Consider the following 19,504-nt stretch of genomic DNA (forward strand, 5'->3'; position numbering starts at 1 on the left):
AAAAAAATTGGTGGGAAGGCCAAAATAAAGTACTACCTCCATTCCGGTCAATTGTTGTTCATTAGTTTTGGCATAAAGACCGAAGAAATGGGAGATGGGTCAATTACTAAACGACAAGTGGAACAATTTGATCAAATTGAGTGTGAATGATCAAATTGTTCATCAAATTCATTTTTGAAATAGAAGGGACAACAATTGACTGAGACACACCAAAATGAAATAGTACAATAAATGACCAGGACAGAGAGTACTATGGATTTATGATGTTGAGTTTGTTGGTTTCAAACTTTCGACAATACTCTTTCCGTCATAGTCATTTCTTTACGTTAAATAAATGATTTGGACGGTGGGAGTATTTTTAATTTACTTTTTTTTTTTTTTTTTTTTTTAAATTTTTTTGAGTATGTTGGGATGGTTTTGTGTTACACAAATTCTCATTGAAAGCATCATATCCGTCATGTCAACAAGACGGATACCATTTTACCTACTCAAATCCACTTTTTTTCTCTCTCTGCAACACTATTCATGTGGTCCCCTTTCTCCACTAACCCATTTTGTTACCATTTTATCTCACTAAATATCCGTCACAAATGGTAACCCGTCACAAGGGAGACCAATTGTTTGTGTTATGTTATTTTTTTCACAAAATTACATTTCACACGCCGTTCTTCACTTCATCCCTAATTCCTCTTTAAAAAAACCCTAAATTTATCTTCTTCTTCACTGATTCCTCGATCTAGGTCCGTCCTCAATCAGTTGTCACTCAATCCTGGTAAGTTCTCACTCAATTCATCTTTTCCTTTTCGTTTTTTAATGTACAAATTTAATTAATTCGGCAATTTTTTTGGTTAATTTCTTTTAATATAATGATTTTATTTTATTTTAATTGTTAGTTTGATGAATAATCGAGTAATTTTGAGGATTAATTGGTAAATGTTAAGGAATTGTGCGCATAATTTTGTAGTAGTATAGTTCATTGTTAAGGTTTAGGGTTTTCAATTTTTGTGATTAGGTTGACGACTGTTGATTTCTGTTGGATTATTTGTTACATACTCCCTCCGTCCCGGTCAATTGTTGTCCTTTTATTTTGGCACAAAGACCAAGGAAAGAGGAGAAGCCAATAATTAAATGACAAGTGGAACAATTTGAATGAGAATGATCAAATTACTCATCAAGTTCATTCTTAAAATAGAAAGGACAACAAATGACCGAGACACCCAAAAATGGAAAAGGACAACAAATGACCGGAACAGAGGGAGTATTTGGTTAACATTTAAGTTTTGTTTAATTTTTGCCGTGTTGACGGCTTTCTACGTCTCGTCTGATTAATGGAATAAGAAAATGTTAATTGAACTTGCTGTTGGAGACTTGGAGTTGATTAGAAGTAATAGTTTTAATAATTTCAGAAAGGGAGACAAAATAGTTGTGCTCAAGCTTAGTAAATGACCAGATTGCAATGGTGATAAAAGATACACGGCTTATTGTGCGAGTAACATCCTCCTGGGAAGGGATTAGTGAAGGGATTAATTCTTATGAAATGACTATTGGTAGATCTAGTCACATTATTCTCTTTTCCCTTTTTTAGTCTTTGAAATTTAATACTTAATAATTAGCATTTTGAGGTTTATTGAAACTGTTTACAACAAATTCCTTCACATAGGATTGGTTTTGTATGTTCTATACAAGTGAAGTCGCCTGATTGTTTGAATAAACTAAATCCAACATTTTCCAATGATGCAACCAATTTCTACGACTAACAACTTGCATTCCTGATTCCGTTTTCCATATGCTTATAATCCAACACAGCTTGTAATTGGTAAGCTTTACTGTCCTGCATATTGCACAGGTGAATACTACTCATATTTCAACGGGTAAAATTCATCTCAAACTGTCATTTGGAATCACGGCGTCAACACAAAATTCTCGTAATGTAAGATATATTTCTCTTGATTTATTTCTTTAATAGTCTGTGTGGCGGTAGTTCTTGGAAGAGACAACCAGCTGGTCAGCTTGTCGATGCCCTTGATGGGATCTCCCTTTGGACATCTTGGTATGCCGCCACCTGGTCCCATGCAGCCAATGAACCCAGGTTTATCCCCAGGTCCTCCAGTTCCCCCTGGTGTTTTTGTTTCTCCGTTTCCTCCACCTGTTTGGCCTGGAAACCGAGGTTTTGATGTCAGCATGTTGCCTGTCTCACCCGGTGTTTCTACACTTCCTCCGCGGCCACCTGGGCAGCGATTTCCTCCTCATATGGGGACTCCTCCAAATCCAGCCTTTGTTTATAATCAACCTGGTCAAGGAAGAGGTATGCCTCCAAATGCTCCTGGCCCTGGCTATAATGCTATCGTGCCTATTCATCGAGGAAATTCTAATGAAAAAATTTCCGGTGGTTGGGTTCCTCCTAAAAGTGGTGGCCCTCCTGGTAAGGCTCCATCCAGAGGAGAGCAAAATGATTACTCGCAAAATTTTGTTGACACTGGCATGCGGCCCCAGAATTTTATAAGGGAGCTGGAACTAACCAACGTTGAGGATTATCCAAAGCTTCGGGAACTTTTACAAAAGAAGGATGAGATTGTTGAGAAAGCATCAACTCCTCCCATGTATCACAAATGTGACCTTCGTGAGTTTACTTTGTCTCCTGATTTTTTTGGGACAAAGTTTGATGTTATACTTGTTGATCCACCTTGGGAGGAATATGTCCATCATGCACCTGGTGTTACAGATCATATGGAGTACTGGACATTTGAAGAGATCATGAATCTTAAAATTGAGGTAATTGATTTGAAATGTCATCTAGTTTATTAGGGAAAAGAAAAGATAAAGAATTTAGGGAAATTCTCATGTCTACCCCTCTGTTATTCATAATTCTAAGTTGTACCCCTCTTTTCCCCATATCCCCACTAATACCCCTGAAGTCTATCATAATTCTTAACTGTGACCAATCTAATCTTAGGCGTCATTTAAGTCTGTTAAGTGCTTACGTGGCTCAGCTAATAAGATGACTAGATGCTGATTATAGTATTATACTACTACATGGCATAATGAGCAGGGTATTCAGTAGTTTATAGTTAGTTAGTTACCCATCTTTCCGAAGCTTCTCTCCATTTTGGCAGACATTTCCCTCCAAATTCATTTGACATTCCCCTCCATTTTCTTGAGATCTCTCCTTGTCAATTAATCTCCCTTCTTTCATTCATATCTTCTACGTCCTCAATATCATCATCACCAACAAATGGTGAGTAATATCCATTAGTATGAATATTCACACCCTTCATCAACATGACAACATAGTCAATCCTCATGCTACCTTTTATCCCCTTTCTTTCCTTTTCTCATTGGCTTCATCACCATTTCCGACTGAAGTGTTTTTAGGAACATATATTCCCTTCACTTTAGCTGTAGCCTTAGGAATGTTTAAGCTATTTTCGTTATTTGTCCTTTTGTTTAATCTTGGACTTCCACTTGGTGACAATGGTATTAGAACATTTGTACTAGGTTGAGGAGTAATTTCATTTGCTTCTCTCTGCCTTAGGTTTGGTGATAATGGTGGCAATGATTCCTCTGTAGTAGTGTGACTAGTATAAATGAGATTAGGTTTTCTATTTCTCCATTCTTGCAGTTCATCCCTCTTAGATTCCCTAGTAAAATGAAAACTCCTACTTAATTTCAGTTTGAAATTGAAATCAATAAACCCTAAATCAAGAATTCAAGATAATAAGTGATAAAAAGGTATGTGTACATAATAGTAAAAATTTGGGGGGAAAAATGAAATTTTGAACTCGAAATGCAAGGTATCAAAAATTCAGAAAAAGTATCATTAAAAATTAGGGAGGAAACGTAATTAAAGTGAAAAACTTCATTAGGTTGTGAAAACAGTTGACAGTAGCCTTGGGATACAGTGGTAGAAACAGTGAAGTTGAAGGGTTTGATTGTGGTAGGGAGAACATGAGTTTTGATTGTGGTAGGAAGAATAGGGGTTTTAATTTTAACACGTACAATCGTCATCTTATGAACTGAGCCAAATCAGCACTTAACAGACCTAAGTAACGCCTAAACTGAGATTGGGCACGCTTAAGAATTACTTATGATAGACTGCAAGGGTATTAGTGGGGATATGGGAAAAGGGAGGGTACAACTTAGAATTTCCCAAGAATTTAAGTCTGTCTTGGAGCTTGAGAATAGATGCATTTAAAACAACACTGCATAGTACCCATGCTTGAATTTATGGTTGCAAATGCCAACTGGAGAGAGTTAAACTGCTGCTATCTTTTTGTTTTAGGCATTATATATGATGCTGTTTTCTTTCCGTGGGTTTGAATTAAATTTTCTAGTGGGGAGATCTGTCTTTGTAATAGGGATCTTTAAATTTCTGCATACTATGAATTAGAACTTTGCTAATTGCTTTTTCTTTTCCCCCGTGCAGTCAATATTGAGTTTTGTATAATTGGTTTGCATCTGCAGGCTATAGCAGATACCCCTTCTTTTATTTTTCTATGGGTTGGTGATGGTGTGGGCCTTGAACAAGGGCGACAATGTCTGAAAAAGGTACAGTATGGTGGAATCCTGTTTTCTCTCCTATATTTATTTTAGAATTTTTTATCCTCTTCAAGCATGTATGACTAATTATGAGTACTAAAGCAATCTTGCGATAAAATCCTTAGCTAACAAAAATGATCTAGTTACAATTTTTAATGTATTCCATTTTGTTTCTGTCATTGTGGCGGTCAGTGGGGATTCAGGAGGTGTGAGGACATATGCTGGGTGAAGACCAACAAAAACTCAGCTACTCCAGCATTAAGACATGATTCTCATACTTTATTTCAGCACTCTAAGGTTAGTCCATATCTCGATTATTGTCAGTTTGACAGTGAAATGTTTATCTCTTGAATTGCCTTTTCATTTTTCTTGTAGGAACACTGTCTAATGGGAATAAAGGGAACAGTTCGTCGCAGTACTGATGGCCATATAATACATGCAAATATAGATACAGACGTCATTATCGCGGAGGAACCTCCATATGGTATGCACTTCTCTTGCTATATTTGCGTGTGTAGCATTATAGGCTGTTTTTCTTGTTAAGTGAAATATGCTTGGGATAATCAATTTTTATCCATTAAGTCTATATAATTGTTTACACCCTGAGCTACCCACCACCATAATAAAGAGTCGAGGGGAGGTTAGAGAAAAGGGGATAATTTTCATAATGATAAGTGAAACGCAATCGCGATTGAAAAGCCTCGACTATATAGTGATGATTTAACATAAATCTACTACATAGTATTTGTGTGCAAGTGTGCAACTGATTCTGGATATCAGAGATGACCAATACGACAACGAACCCCAACTTCAAAGAGCAAACCACCAAAAAAGGGAAGATACTGAACACCCAGCCAAATTCGTCAAGTTTCATAACTATGTCAATAGAGAAAACTTATAAATCAGAGTAGAAACAACTATTCATAAAAGAAATAAAAATTACTTCGGTCTGATGAAGGATCTATCCGTCATACCTTTATCTGATGCGTCGGTCTGATACTCTGATGAAGCATCATATGCAATCAGCCAACTGCTTCAACCCCTTGAATTTTCTAAATGAATAAATCATGAAGAGGAGCGGAAGAAATTAATGTAAAAGCAGCGTACTAATTGCTCCCAATTAGTATTAGCATTCATTCTCATATTAAAGAACTTGATGAAGAAGCATAGTAATTAGTACGCCATAGCATACTTGGTGTATTTTTGTTATCTCAGTTAGGAGCAAGAATGCAAGATGAATAGATGACGAGGAAGATGCTCTATAAGAAAACGGCGAAAGAAAATATAATAGCAGAACCCTTTGTTTTCTAGGGTTTAAGTGAGCGGGAAACAATTTCATGTGAGATAGACACGTGTCCTAGATTATGATTAGCGGCTCTTGTTTTATATGTTATATAGATAGATAGATAATAGATGTGTGATATTCACTCCTGTAGTTATCAAAATCGTGTTTTTGTAAAAAGTCACTTGCGTATATATGCAGTTTTAGTTGCTCATGAGAAGAGGGCTTTATATCCAAGATATTTTTGGTAATTTTTATGCAGGTTCCACAGCTAAACCTGAAGAGATGTACCGAATAATTGAGCATTTTGCTCTTGGCCGTAGGAGACTCGAGCTTTTTGGGGCAGATCACAACATCAGGGCGGGGTGGCTAACTGTTGGTAAAGGACTATCAGACTCAAATTTTGACAGTGAGGTAATGTTTCCGAACTTTGAAATTTGAAATGAAATTCGTTGTATACAGACGAAATTTTGAGGGTCATCTATGATGGTGTTCTTTTATGAATTCCTATAGTTTACCACTCAAAATCTTCAACTGAGGCGTGGTTTTTTAGCTGTGATCTTTAAAGTTCACTCTGTAATTTCTAGTCTATTATAGTTCATACGGAGTATAATATTTAAGTTTTGTATGTTGAATATCTGTTATTTGTTTGGTTCTTAGTCATACTTTTAGGAAGTTTTAAGTGCTTAATCTGCAAATATCGTTGAAGTAGGATGATCGCTTGAGATTTTGAAGTAAGAAATGTACCTTAGTAATAATGTATGTGGTGTAACATCTTTTTTGGGGATGTAACATTATTTATTGGGGTAACATCTATTATTTCTGGATTAGGAGTTTCACACTCATTCTCCACCATACAAAACACGCCTAAAAGGGGAACTTAAATTGGCTAGGGCAGACCAAAATGGAATATGTAACTATGACTATGAGTTTGGAATTGCGAGTCACAGAGGGATATAGGACGAAAATCTGCACTTGAGTATTTGGTCTAGACTCTAGAATTGATTTTGGTGCTTTCAAGCTATTCAATTCTTAATGTAGGTGAATGTTTTTTTGCAGGCGTTTGTGAGAAGCTTTGCTGACAAGGATGGGAAAGTTTGGCAGGGTGGGGGAGGACGGAACCCACCTCCAGAGGCCCCACATCTTATCCTGACCACGCCCGAGATAGAGTCTCTTCGGCCGAAATCCCCAATGAAAAATCAACAGCAGTTGCAGCAACAGCAGTCAAACTCCATTTCCTTAACCACTGCTAATTCCAGTAACAGAAGGCCTGCAGGTAATTCTCCCCAAAATCCACCTGGATTTAGCCTAAACCAGGAAGCTTCTAGCTCAAACCATCCCGCACCCTGGGCGCCACCAATGGATGCCTTCAAAGGTCCAAATGACGCATTTGACATGTATGGTGGTTACAACATGCACCCGGTACCACCACCAAATGGCGAGTTTCCTGATTTTGACCCTCAAAGGATGATGGCTATGATGTAGCCCTTGGTCAAATCTTAATAGGTTATAGAGATGTATACAGCCACTCACTTTTACATGAAAATGATGGGATATAGTGGTGACTGGAAGGATATTCGAGGTTGCTTGAAAATGGGGGTTTCAAAAATTAATTACTTTCGGCGTGGTTCAAGTGTCCAAATGCCGTTATGTAGTTTGCTTTGGCTTGAAGTGTAGCGGACTTCACTTTTGCGGGTTTGGTGTGGCAAAATGGTGACATCCTTGGACCCTATTAGCGAGACGCCATTGTTAAGTTTATCTTGGCCGCGGATGTAATAGCTTTGAGTTAAAGTCGTTTATCTGGCCAAACTGTTAATGAAACTTTTTCTGCATGTATAATTGCAATTTTGGGAAATTGTCATCTGTCCTGTAATTTATCAGACCTGACTTCGATTTCCTTCTAATCACCTCACATCGGCGTTTCCTGGTAGCCTTATGCAGGAACGTATTTTGAATGCCTTGTTTCCCTTCATTTATACTCGTATTTTAGAACAATGATCCTTTGTATTCTTATGTCTAAGCCTCTAAGGATCAAATTCAAGATTCTTATATATTGAATCTAGTATAAACAAAGAATAGCGAAAGAAAGACTAGTTTTGACTAAAACTGAGTTTTAGGGTATGACCGTATGATTTGATATTGTAATAATAATAATTTAAATTTTACTCGTATAAAAATACTTGGGATTACCTTGACATGAAATTAAATACCCTACATCTGAAATTAATCGAATGTATAACTAATTTTTTATCAAATCCGACCTCATATAAGAATAATTATGAGAAATGTAAATAAGTATTAGCAAATTGTAAAATTCGGTTCGTCCTACATTGTATTCAGATTTATGAAGATGGTTACCTAATGCAAATAAAGTACTCTCTAATGCATCTCATATTAGTGATGCTCTTCTCTTCTATATAATAAAGCCCTGTTTGGACTTAATTTTAGCTTATTTCAGTTCAGCTTTATTCAGTTCAATTCAATTCAATCCATCTCTTTACAAATTAACTTACTTTAGTTCAGTTCAATTCAGCTATTTTTAGAAGAAAACACGGCCTAAAAACATGAAACGAATACAAGAATGTCCGTGTAAAGTAGAAATAGATGGAGTCCATGTAGAAACAACATTTTGGACCGGGAAATTGTCAAAAGAATAGGTATGAAGAAAGGCAATTAGTAAAGTAAGACTGAATCATAGTGAAAACCACTATTCCCTTTTATTCTCTATCTTCTTCCACATTAGTTTTAGATAATTATTTAGTGGAATGGTAATATGTGGAGCAAAATGAAAGTAGAAGATAAAAGGAGGGGTTAGATGTGATATTAATCACAAATAATAGACAAATAAGGAAAGTGGAAGATCATTGTGGCTTACCCGTTTAGAAAATGTGGAAGATATTGGTAAATAGGAGGGAGTACTTTATAACAAACTTGAAAAATATAAGAATTCTTACATTTGAATCACAAATTCCCATCTAAGACGGGGGTATACAATAAAATTGATAAAGTTGGCCTCAAAAGCCCTACATATTTGTTGCCCCAGTTAGTCTTGCTGAAGACGGGTCGGAGAAAGTGACGGGTAATATCACTCACAAAACGGATAGGGGGACAAGGTGGGGGCACCCCCATGTGCTTCTCTCTCTCCTCTATTTGGGTCATTTGTGAGAAGAAATGGTATCCGTCACTCTAAAGTGACGGATACGTGCCGTCTTCAATGAGATTTTGTGTTGTTGCCCACTCTCATTCATACTTGCCCAGTTGCCCTGAATTCTGAATGCTCTCATTGTCCATCTCAATCAGTAAGTTTTCCTCATCTTCAATTACTTTCTTTATTTTCCAAACCCACGCCCCTTTAGTTTTCCCGATCCGTTATAAGCTTAAGACGGATAGTAGCCGTTAATTTGTTGCAAAAATGTGGAATAATTTACCTACTGAAATAAGCAGCAACATATTACATAGATTACCTGTGAAAACCCTAATTAAATGCACAATTTTATCCAAATCATTCCTCAATTTAATCACAAATCAGCCGTTTATCTCCGATCACATCGCCCAAAATGCCAATTCCCACTTGTTACTTCGTTATTACACCCACGATGGAGAAGAATTGTATCATTTTGAACCTGATGATCATACATTTTCTGGTTTTCAAACTGACGGATTGATTGTCCCTTTCCATAATTATATTGGTGATTGTTTTAATGTGGCGGGTTGCGTAAACGGTGTTCTTTGCTTGGTTAATGATTTTAGCGCTGAGGGTACTCTTATTCTACTTTGGAACCCTTGTATTAGAAAGTTTGTTCACGTTCCGCGGCCTATAATTGTATTTGATACTCATGGTGCATATAAGTCTGTTTGTGGGTTCGGGTTTGATTCTATTTCGGATGATTATAAGGTGGTTCGACTTGTAGAACTGGATAATGGTATTGATTTAGGTTTTGGGGTGAGCGCGGAAATGCAAGTTGAGGTCTATAGTTTGAAATCTGAGTGCTGGAGGGTTATCGGTGTTGGTCCTGGCTGCTCGATTAAAAAGTACTATGGGTTCGGGTATACCCCTCGTTTCATTAATGGCTGTGTTTATTTCCTTGGTTTGTCTTATTCGGGTCAAAATTATGAAAATGTGCTCCTCAAATTTAACATGTGTACAGAGAGTTTTGAGATTATACAAGTGACGGGGGTCTTAAAATTGATCGAGTCAGGATTTGCTAGCGATTTGTTTGTCCTGGAGACTAATCAGGTAGTGACTTTGATTAAGAGTATCTACAATGATGCAAGCATGACTTGTAGTTGTAGTGCATGGATTCTGAAAGAAGATGGGGATGTTAAATCTTGGACGAAGATTTGTGATATTGATATTGGTAAGTTACGTCCACATGGCATGGTAATGGCTTTTAGTTTTAGAAAAAATGGTGAAGTTATCACGGTGAAGTATGGTCAGGATTGTTATGGCGGAAAGGAGAATGTGGTTGATTTAATTGATCCAGTAACACACAGTAGGACAACATTAAGAGAGATAAGCGCAGATCGTTATTCATTTTACTTGTCTACTTATGTAGAGAGCATGGTGTTGTTTAAGGAAGGAAAAGGAATTGAAGAACAAAACACTCCGTTGAAGTTCGTTAATTAAGAGGTAAAATGAACGATTTATTGGGGAAAAAAGTCTTGGACATGCTAAGTACTAGAAATCGTTTACTATGGTGTTAGCTTGGGTTTTTTCATAAGTTCTTCTTGCTGGTTATCTTTTTGCATGCTTACTTTCTCGAAGTTGTTTCCTATGGTGTTCTGGGTCCTAATTGCCATCAGATGTCTAATCCTCCTTTTGAAGACTTGATTGTAATCAAAGTATCTAAACTTCTGTTTTTACACCATGTTTATGTTTAACTCAGATATTACCGTCATTGTCAGCCCAAGTGTTTCCTAACGCATTCTAGTTAAGTGTCTTTTTGAATTCATGTTTCTAAGTATTGCTATCTATCATTAGAAGCCAGGGTTTTGTTAGCGGTGGTGTCTTAGTTTAACACTCTTAACATATACATGTTTGCTTGGAACTCGATAATATCTTTGTCATCCAAAGGGTACTCCTGATTCCTGAATGCACAATTTTTTTGGAAATTTTGAAACTTCAATTTTGAAATCAAAATACCTTAATTGGTTACTTACTAGAGTGCCTAAAATCAGAATGCATTTTGCAGCCATTTCAATATCAGCTTTGTGGCCTCTCGTTCTATTATAAGTCACCATGCTCTATTTTTAATCAATTTTTGCTTGGTATGTCTAGCAAAACATACCAAAAATCAAATTAGTCTTTGGTTTATGAATGTGGTACTGCAGATTAGGAATTATGTTATTTCAAGGGTTGATAATGGTTAGTTTGGATTAATGGAACTGTTAACGAGTTTGTTAAATGATAATCATCATATCTGGTTTATGAATGTGGTGCTTTTGTTTTGGCTGGCGTGTAATTCTCGGTTCCATGTTTGCTGAAAGGTAAAGTTGCTTATATCCGACTCCTTGTCTCAACGTAGAGACTTGCTTCTGAGACATTGGGTGGTGGTTGTTTTTGTTGTTGTTGTCGACTGTCGTCATCATGTGCAAATCCATTGGCAAAGTAGATAATTTGGGCAAAGATGACTAATTTGATGATGTACAATTTAGATTGTGTGATTCAAAGAATGAGAGCTGTTAACCGACTTTAAATGAATGATGCACTGATTCTGCCTCATATCTGACATTGAACATATTAAGAATCTTGTTCTTAAGTTGGTGGCTGGAGTAGTGTTTGATCTTGGTGATGGCTTTAAAGCCTATCACTTGTCCGGGATTGGGTCCATCCTTGTCGTTACTATCCCTCCGGTACCTTGTCCTGTCACCGATGATGTTGTTTCCAACCCAAGGGTGATTCTCCCTTTCCCCCCACCCCTGGTTTGTCTGTGGTCGTATCGATGAGTATAGCTCATTCTGTCGATGTTGTCCTATGTGGTCGTGTTTTGGGTCCGATATGGTGATCCCTCCTTTTCCCCCACCTACCGGTCCCGTTTCCCTTTTCACTAGTGTCTGTCAATGTCGTCCCTTTGTTTTGGTCTGGTTGCATATAAGGTGGGAGGTGTCGTCTGGTGAAACGGTTGTCTTTGTGGTGTCTTTGATCCGCCTGGTGTTTTTGTTGTTGGGTCTTCTGCTCCTGTTTTTGTTGCATGCATGTATGTTTTTGATGTTTTGGGTCAGTTGCGGTTCGAGTCTTTCGGTCTTGAAGTTTTGGGTGCTCTGGTTTGTGTGGTTGTTGACGGTTTTGGGTTTTTGGTGGTCCTCTTGCTGGTCGTCGGGTCTTCCTTTTTGGATTGGTGAGTCTTGTGTTTTTGATTCTATTTTGTTTGTGTGGTTTTGAGTGGGTTTCGGGTGGGATTGGTTGGCTTAGAGGCGGTGGCTCAGTTGGAGTCTGTTTATGGTTGATTGGGCTTTTTCTGTGAGATATTGAGATGTACTGGGTAGGGTGAAGTCGGGGTCTGGTAATGTCGTTGGTTGGCCGGATGCGGTGGAGGATTATATATTGGACGAATTTTTTTTATTTTGATATTGGTAAGTTACGTCCACATGGCATGGTAATGGCTTTTAGTTTTAGAAAAAACGGTGAAGTTATCACGGTGAAGAATGGTCAGGATTGTTATGGCGGAAAGGAGAATGTGGTTGATTTAATTGATCCAGTAACACACAGTAGGATGACATTAAGAGAGATAAGCGCAGACCGTTATTCATTTTACTTGTCTACTTATGTAGAGAGCATGGCGTTGCTTAAGGAAGGAAAAGGAATTGAAGATCAAAACACGCCGTTGAAGTTCGTTAATTAAGAGGTAAAATGAACATGCTAACTACTAGAAATCGTTTACTATGGTGTTAGCTTCGGTTTTTTCATAAGTTCTCCTTGCTGGTCATCTTTTAGCGTGCTTACTTTCTCGAAGTCGTTTACTATGGTGTTATCAATGTGTAATCCTCCTTTTGAAGACTTCTGCTTTTACACCATGTTTATGTTTAACTCGGATTTTACTGGCATTGTTAGTCCAAGTGTTTGCTAACGTGTTCTTAGTTAAATGTCTGTTTGAATTCAAGTTCTTAATTATTGCGTTCTAACCAGAAGCCAGGTTTTGCTAGCAGTGGTGTCTTAACATATACTCCCTCCTATTCGGAATAACTGTCTCATTTGGACAATGACACGAAAATTAAGGAATAGAGAATAAATAATGAAAAGTATTAGTATAAGGTAAGAATATAGGAGAGAAAGTGTTAATTTAGATGGGTTACGAGTGGTTGAGGTCGTAAATAAAGAAAAGACGCAAGGATAGGAAAGTCATTAAACATTTTAATCTGTCCAAATATGGTAAATGGGACAGTTATGTGAATAGACGGAAATGACAAATGGGACACTTATTCTGAATAGGAGGGAGTACATGTTTTTATAGATAGAAAAGTAAATAAAATAAGAGTTTATATCAAAATAGGAAAGGGGTTTTTTGGCGGGAAAATGTGAAGTTTTTTCTATTCATTAGTATACTAGTATAGCAACCCGTGCTACAACAAGGTAATTTTATAAAGGTTAGAAATTTAGTGTATTAATATTATTTTAATAAATTGAATATGAATTTAATTTAATGTAAATGTACTTTTATGTATAAAATGTAACCATAAGAAATATTCCATATATAGGGGCAATATTATTATTAATTGTCGGCAATATTATTATTAATTGTGTAAAATATTGTAGTAGAAATATTTTATATATGGGTTGACTAAAATATTTTGACTACAATAAGGAAATATCTAGAAGAGAATATTCCGTATGGGGAGAAAGATGAGCGGGAATAACACAGATGTGTTATTAGTCTATAGGGGATAGGGGATTAAAACTCTATAAATACCTGTTTCTTATTATATATATACAGTGGACACGACTTAACTTTCACATCTTATTAGTTCCTCCCTTTCAATGGATGCAAGTTTTGAAACCCTAAAACCATGTTCGAGAGTTAGCCTTCCTACAGAATTAATATTCTCATGTATACTCCCCAAATTACCTGCAAAATCCCTCTTTCGCTTCAAATGTGTTTCCAAGTCGTTTCAAAACGAGATTTCGTCCCCCAAATTCAATGAATTATTTTTCGAGGCCAATCATCGCCTCTTCATCCTACCAGGTGAGTACGACACCTTCCGTATATACGAATTGGACTCCCCACACTCTCCTCCTATGCTTTGCTCTTACCCTATACCAGTAAAACGGTTTGCATCAGACTCCATGTATATGGTGGCATGTTGCGAATCGTACCTCTTGTTTAGGTATAGACACAGAGTCTATGAAGATCTCATATTGGTCAACCCAACTACCGTCTTGGTTGTATCTTCATACTCCCTTCAAGTCTCTCATTTGTTCCCTCTTTCCTTTTCCATTCGAGTCACCTTTTGTTCCGTCTTTCCTTTTTTGGATGTGGCTGTCTAGTTTAAATTGAATTGCATGTGGGGTAGTGTGTTTTGTGTGGTCCATATTCATTTCCTTAATTATTGTGTACAAAAGAAAAGGGAACAAATGAGAGACTTGGAGGGAGTATTATAATAGGTTAGTATCTTAGTTTATTGGATGTTCTAGCAATTTCCTGTCTCATTGTTCGTGCAAACTGATTTTGTTCTCTTCAATATTTATCTAGTTAATGCTAGTTTTTTTTGTTTTCTTGTGTACTCTCCTCCTTCACTGAACCAGAATACTTTGTTTCTGCAATTGAATCATATAAAATAGGTTTTTTTTTGTCAGGGAGTACCTACCTAATATTGTTTTGATTGTCGCATGGTACCAAAGGCACTTTGACGTTAAAAAAGTCAAACTCCGTCACTTTACTAATGGAGCTTTTTAATTAATTGTTACATTCCTCCTTTTTCCCCCTCTTTTCTACATTTCCCTCAAAAAACCGATTTACTTCAGCTCTTCTCTTATCCACTCACTTTCATCCTCCCTATCTCCATTCTCCATAGCCAATGTCATTAATTTCCAATTAGTAGCCCCCTCTTCCCAAAACCAATCAATCATCATCAACCACCTCCGTCCACAATCAATTTATCATGACTTAGGTTGATTAGGAGGAGATGATGGTTGACTATGGAGGTGAAGATGAAGTTGGAGGAGCGGTGTTGATTAGGAGGTAATGTGGTTGTGGGGGGTGCTTAGTTTGAAAAGGCGCGCCTTGGATTAGGCTCTATCTGACAAGTGCTTCATTTGTCCATGAATAGACTTTTCATTTTCTTTTCACTATAATTAAGGACCGTATAAGATGAGGATGAGATTGCATGTTGAGTAAAGATGTGGGTTTTCAGACCATACCATAATGACCATAATGACTGCAAACAATTTACAGAAAAAGAAATATTTCAAATGAGAAGTTTAGTCAGATAGATACCCAAAAGGAAACAAGGAAGTTTATTCATGTATAGAGAGTAGATGTTTTAAACTCGTAAATTTTTGTTGCTGCATGTTTTTCATCTTCTGTTTTTTGAGACACAGGTTGGTAGCATAACAGAAGACCTTGAAAGTGGGCCACTTGCATCAGTTTCAAGCTCACCAAAAGCAGGAAGGGAGGGGCTTCTCCAATTGTTAGACGGTCGTAATGTCAGAGTGCTACCATTCAATGCCTGGGAAAAAATCGACTCTGAAGAAAAGAGGCAAGGAAGCCTTAAACATAAACCCAGGGAGAAGTTGGCTTCTTGGCAAGAGTTGCTGACTGTTTGCCTGATTTCTTTTGATACAAGGAATCCAGATTAATAGAAGAATTTGCAGGGAAAATACTCATCTACTTGGTGCACTACTCACAGGAAATGTCCGTTTTACTTCTTATTTTTAAAAAGGGAGCCACAACCCCTAAGAGTAGTTTAGGTCATGAGTACCATTACTCAACACGACTATTAGCTAGCCAATATGCTGACATTTGTAACGAGAATTATTGGTTAGTACTTGCAAAGTTACAAGTTACGATACAATCATACAAGTGTATTACTTGGTATGTACTTTGTCCGGAATTTTGTACGTTCCTATATATTTCATTTTTTGTTAAATACATCTTGAATCCGTTCTCTTTCAATTTCAACAGTCAATTTTTCCTACTGTGTCTGCTGATTGTATTTGGTGGCAGAGTCTGGTGTAATTGTTCAGTATTGCAGATGGCAAGTAGCTCATTGCTGAAGTTATTTGACTCCTTGACTGGGTAAAATTTCGTTGCTTGGCATATTACGCTACGATCTTGTGGCTTGAAATGTCGTAACCAATTCAATCCTTGTTAAAATCTTTAGTTTGTAGGATCTTAAGATTTTGCCAGTTACGCACTACTTTTTCTTATCTGTTATTTAGTACTTGTATATTATCTCAATTAAAAAGCAAAATTTCTAGCATTTGAAGTAGATATAGTTTAAATTTTAACTCCAAGTGCATCCTAAAGCTCATAAATAAGAGAGACAGACAGTGGCTTGAGCTAGGATTGTTGTAAGCTTGTCCAATTCCGTTTTATTTTCCTCGTTCTAGTAATGTATATGATGATTAGAGATTACCTAAAGCAAATCGGGATGGTCTCGGGATTAGGATGGTTGTGACTTTGTTATCTTAATGGTGATTTGTTGTTACAGAATCTCTCAATCTTATTGCATGGAGTTATACACCCTTCTCTGCTGTACAAGCTAGGGATAGCCAGGGACTGCCCCAGGTTACTCTGCTTAAATTTTCTTGGGATTTGGCAATCGCTGCCGTTAATGTAGCGAATGGTCATCTGCCCTCCTCGTAAAACCATTTTTCTAGCTGATCAACCACTGAAACAATGCCTGTCAATTTACTTATCATAGAAACTGTTGTTCCTGGATGTATGTAGTGTTCCGTGTGAAATGATGGTCTTTGAGATGTAAAGTGGAAATAATGGAAAACATCTTTCTCCTCCGGCTATTTTTTTTTCCAGTAGATAGCGAATGTGCCATGGTTCTACTCAAACTGAAGCATTTCGAAAATCCGGTTCTAGAATTGTATTAAGGAGCATTACTAAAACAGTAGTATTCATTTGAGTGCTAGGTTTATTTATATTGTTTAATAGGGTATTTTTATTTGGCTCAAGAGTTTCAACCATCATGCTACTGTTTTCAAGAGGTGTATATTTATACACGCTCCTCGCGAATTGTTGGCAACCGCGGACGCTATTGCCCGTGAATCCAAGCAGAGAATTCATGAGTTGGGTAAGCCGGGAGAAGTTGTGCTTTAGTATAAAGTTTTTGAGCACATTTACTAAAACATTACACTAAAAAAAATATAATATTGCTCAAAAATAGATTTATAAATGGTAATATGCTCAGAAAAAATGTGTATTGCGTAATCCTTTTTCTCATATAAAGGATTTGATACTCTGTAGTACTTAAGGCATTTTGCTTTTGTTTCTTAAATTTTATTTAACCTGTTTTGAAATTAAGACGGATATTCGCGCATCGTGGAAAAGAAGTTGTGAATTTAATGCATGAAACAAGTTGCACTACTAAAACTTGCCGAATAGATGTTCGAAGTTACAAACCACCAAACATTGGCTTTTTCAATCGTTTCGGACGTTGACTTGTTTGACCTTGGAGTATTTCACAATTTTACATAATTACATTTGTACCCTTCTTGGATAGTTCCCTTAAGACTGCGCCTTCTTAGTTGGAGAAGCAACCATGCAACAACGTTGTACGTACCAATAATGTATCATCTCCTATGTTGTAAAATTGCATATAAAACCTTGAGCATTATGGCATGAAATGTAGAAAAAGGAAAAATAAAAATAGTCGAAAACTCGAAAATCGTAGTAAAAAGTTTACATGCATGGAAAATAAGGGTGATCAAGAGGGTAACAAGATTTTCAAGGTCAAGTTTATTGACACTCGAAATATTGTCGTCGATGCCAAGGAATTCAAATCCGTAGTCCAAACCCTAACGGGAAAGGATTCTTCGGTTTCATGGATTGAATCGAACTTTGCAGAGAGTTCAGGCAACACTTTACGTAAGGGATTGAAGAGGAAGCTTGTAACTACTCTTAGTAAAGACGGTGTAACACTCGATCATGAAGTCGAAAATAAGTCGAATGATGTAAACAAACAGAAATATATGTTGTTAGGAAATAATGTTCTTGAAAGTAGTCATGCTTTAAGCTTAAAAGATGATTCATCAATGGTCAAGCTCAGTGGCGGAGCCAGGAGCGTACCTGCTAGCCCTCTTCTAGCTCAGCCATTACTCGAGCTTGAACAATTGCTAGAAAATCTTCCAGATATAGAAGAGTTGGAAAACTGGTCGTGGGATTCACATAAATAGCGAGCGTAGTTAAAGTACTACTACTCCCTCCATTTTTTTCGTGCACCTTTTGAAAGTTGTCTTCATATATTTTAAGATGTGTATATAATCACTTGGAATAGAGAAAGTATTTACTTAGCTAAAAGATTTGAACTTTATAGTAGGAGTATGATTTTATTTGAAGTAATAAATTGATTAAACCCTTTAGATGAAAAGAGAATTGGGTTAGGAATTGGATGCAAAACATGGGTAATGGGCAAAAAAAAGTTGGTGGGAAGGCCAAAATAAAGTACTACCTCCATTCCGGTCAATTGTTGTTCATTAGTTTTGGCACAAAGACCGAAGAAATGGGAGATGGGTCAATTACTAAACGACAAGTGGAACAAATTGAGTATCAATGATCAAATTGTTCATCAAATTCATTTTTGAAATAGAAGAGACAACAATTGACTGAGACACACCAAAATGAAATAGGACAATAAATGACCAGGACAGAGAGTACTATGGATTTATGATGTTGAGTTTGTTGGTTTCAAACTTTCGACAATACTCTTTCCGTCATAGTCATTTCTTTACGTTAAATAAATGATTTGGACGGTGGGAGTATTTTTAATTTACTTTTTTATTTTATTTTATTTTTAAAATTTTTTTGAGTATGTGCTTGCTGGGATGGTTTTGTGTTTTGTTTTGGTTTTTGGTGAGGTTTGGAAGTTGTTAAAGTGTTCCTTTCTGTTAAAGGTGATCTTGGCTTGTCTCAAAAGGAGATTATGTGATTTGTGAGGAAGTTCTACACTTTTGGGATGTTGATTTTATACTTTTAAAGTTAGCACAAAGTTCAATTTTGGTATCATGGTTGCACTTTTGGGATTGTTTCATTCAATATTTTGATGTTTATGTTATGTTATTTTTTTGACACAAAGACTGAGACTTTGTTTGACGAAAGGAAACTTATTTTACCAAAATCTCGGCTAGTTGTCTTAATTAATAAACTAAGGTGGTTCAAGTGAAATCATTGGATCACTTAAGTGTTGGGATTCAACAAAAGTCGAAGTGAATTTCAGGTGCTTTGATGTGGGGTACGGGAGGGTGGGATTTCTGGACCTAAAACACGTCACTATCAATAGCGTGTTTATAATGAGTACGGAAAGAAACTTCATTAAAAAATAAACTAAAACAAACACGCCATTGGGAATGGCGGGTTTCGGAGGGGAAACACGCCACCCCTAATGGCGTATCTTATGTAATTTTTTTTTTTTTTTTAAGTTCAGTCAGTTGAGAAAAAAATTGTTGTAAAGACACGCCACTACTAATGGCGTGTTTCCTTCACAAAACACGCTATTAATAGTGGCGTGTTTCAGGTCTAG

The 19,504-nt window shown here is 36.8% G+C and overlaps 2 protein-coding genes and 1 long non-coding RNA gene across 4 annotated transcripts; 2 read left to right on the top strand and 1 right to left on the bottom strand.

Moving 5' to 3' along the window:
• The first annotated feature begins 626 nt into the window (after nt 1-626).
• LOC141648492 (N6-adenosine-methyltransferase non-catalytic subunit MTB-like) lies at nt 627-7,773 on the top strand. Its single transcript, XM_074457190.1, has 7 exons — nt 627-772; nt 1,847-2,772; nt 4,462-4,545; nt 4,729-4,833; nt 4,912-5,020; nt 6,081-6,232; nt 6,878-7,773. The coding sequence occupies exons 2-7, from the start codon at nt 2,017-2,019 to the stop codon at nt 7,301-7,303; spliced, it is 1,632 nt and encodes a 543-aa protein (XP_074313291.1). The 5' UTR covers nt 627-772; nt 1,847-2,016; the 3' UTR covers nt 7,304-7,773.
• Nucleotides 7,774-9,031: 1,258 nt separating this feature from the next.
• LOC141648489 (F-box protein CPR1-like) lies at nt 9,032-15,511 on the top strand. Of its 2 annotated transcripts, XR_012546032.1 has the most exons (3): nt 9,032-9,117; nt 12,590-12,663; nt 15,354-15,511. XR_012546032.1 is itself a non-coding variant. In XM_074457186.1 (2 exons), exon 1 carries the CDS (start codon nt 9,231-9,233, stop codon nt 10,443-10,445), a length of 1,215 nt encoding a protein of 404 aa, XP_074313287.1. In that variant the 5' UTR covers nt 9,095-9,230; the 3' UTR covers nt 10,446-10,448; nt 12,590-12,665. The 2 variants fall into 2 exon arrangements, 1 of the variants encoding a protein (XP_074313287.1); XM_074457186.1 differs by lacking the exon at nt 15,354-15,511 and having other exon boundaries at nt 9,095-10,448; nt 12,590-12,665.
• A 1,835-nt stretch (nt 15,512-17,346) lies between these two features.
• LOC141646470 (uncharacterized) lies at nt 17,347-18,335 on the bottom strand. The gene is made up of 2 exons (XR_012545567.1): nt 18,055-18,335; nt 17,347-17,565 (listed from the first exon to the last, which is right to left on the bottom strand). It is a non-coding gene; the product is annotated as an uncharacterized LOC141646470 (long non-coding RNA).
• Between the last annotated feature and the right edge of the window lie 1,169 nt (nt 18,336-19,504).

Source organism: Silene latifolia, chromosome 3 (assembly GCF_048544455.1).
Source record: "Silene latifolia isolate original U9 population chromosome 3, ASM4854445v1, whole genome shotgun sequence".
Classification (NCBI taxonomy): Eukaryota; Viridiplantae; Streptophyta; class Magnoliopsida; order Caryophyllales; family Caryophyllaceae; genus Silene; species Silene latifolia.

Bases quoted from the DNA above. Each gene is read 5' to 3' on its own strand.
- LOC141648492 (XM_074457190.1), top strand. From the start codon at position 2,017: ATGCCCTTGATGGGATCTCCCTTTGGACATCTTGGTATGCCGCCACCT. The intron at 4,834-4,911 runs GTTAGTCCATAT...TTTTTCTTGTAG, and splicing joins CTTTATTTCAGCACTCTAAG to GAACACTGTCTAATGGGAAT. The intron at 6,233-6,877 runs GTAATGTTTCCG...GTTTTTTTGCAG, and splicing joins ACTCAAATTTTGACAGTGAG to GCGTTTGTGAGAAGCTTTGC.
- LOC141648489 (XM_074457186.1), top strand. From the start codon at position 9,231: ATGTGGAATAATTTACCTACTGAAATAAGCAGCAACATATTACATAGA.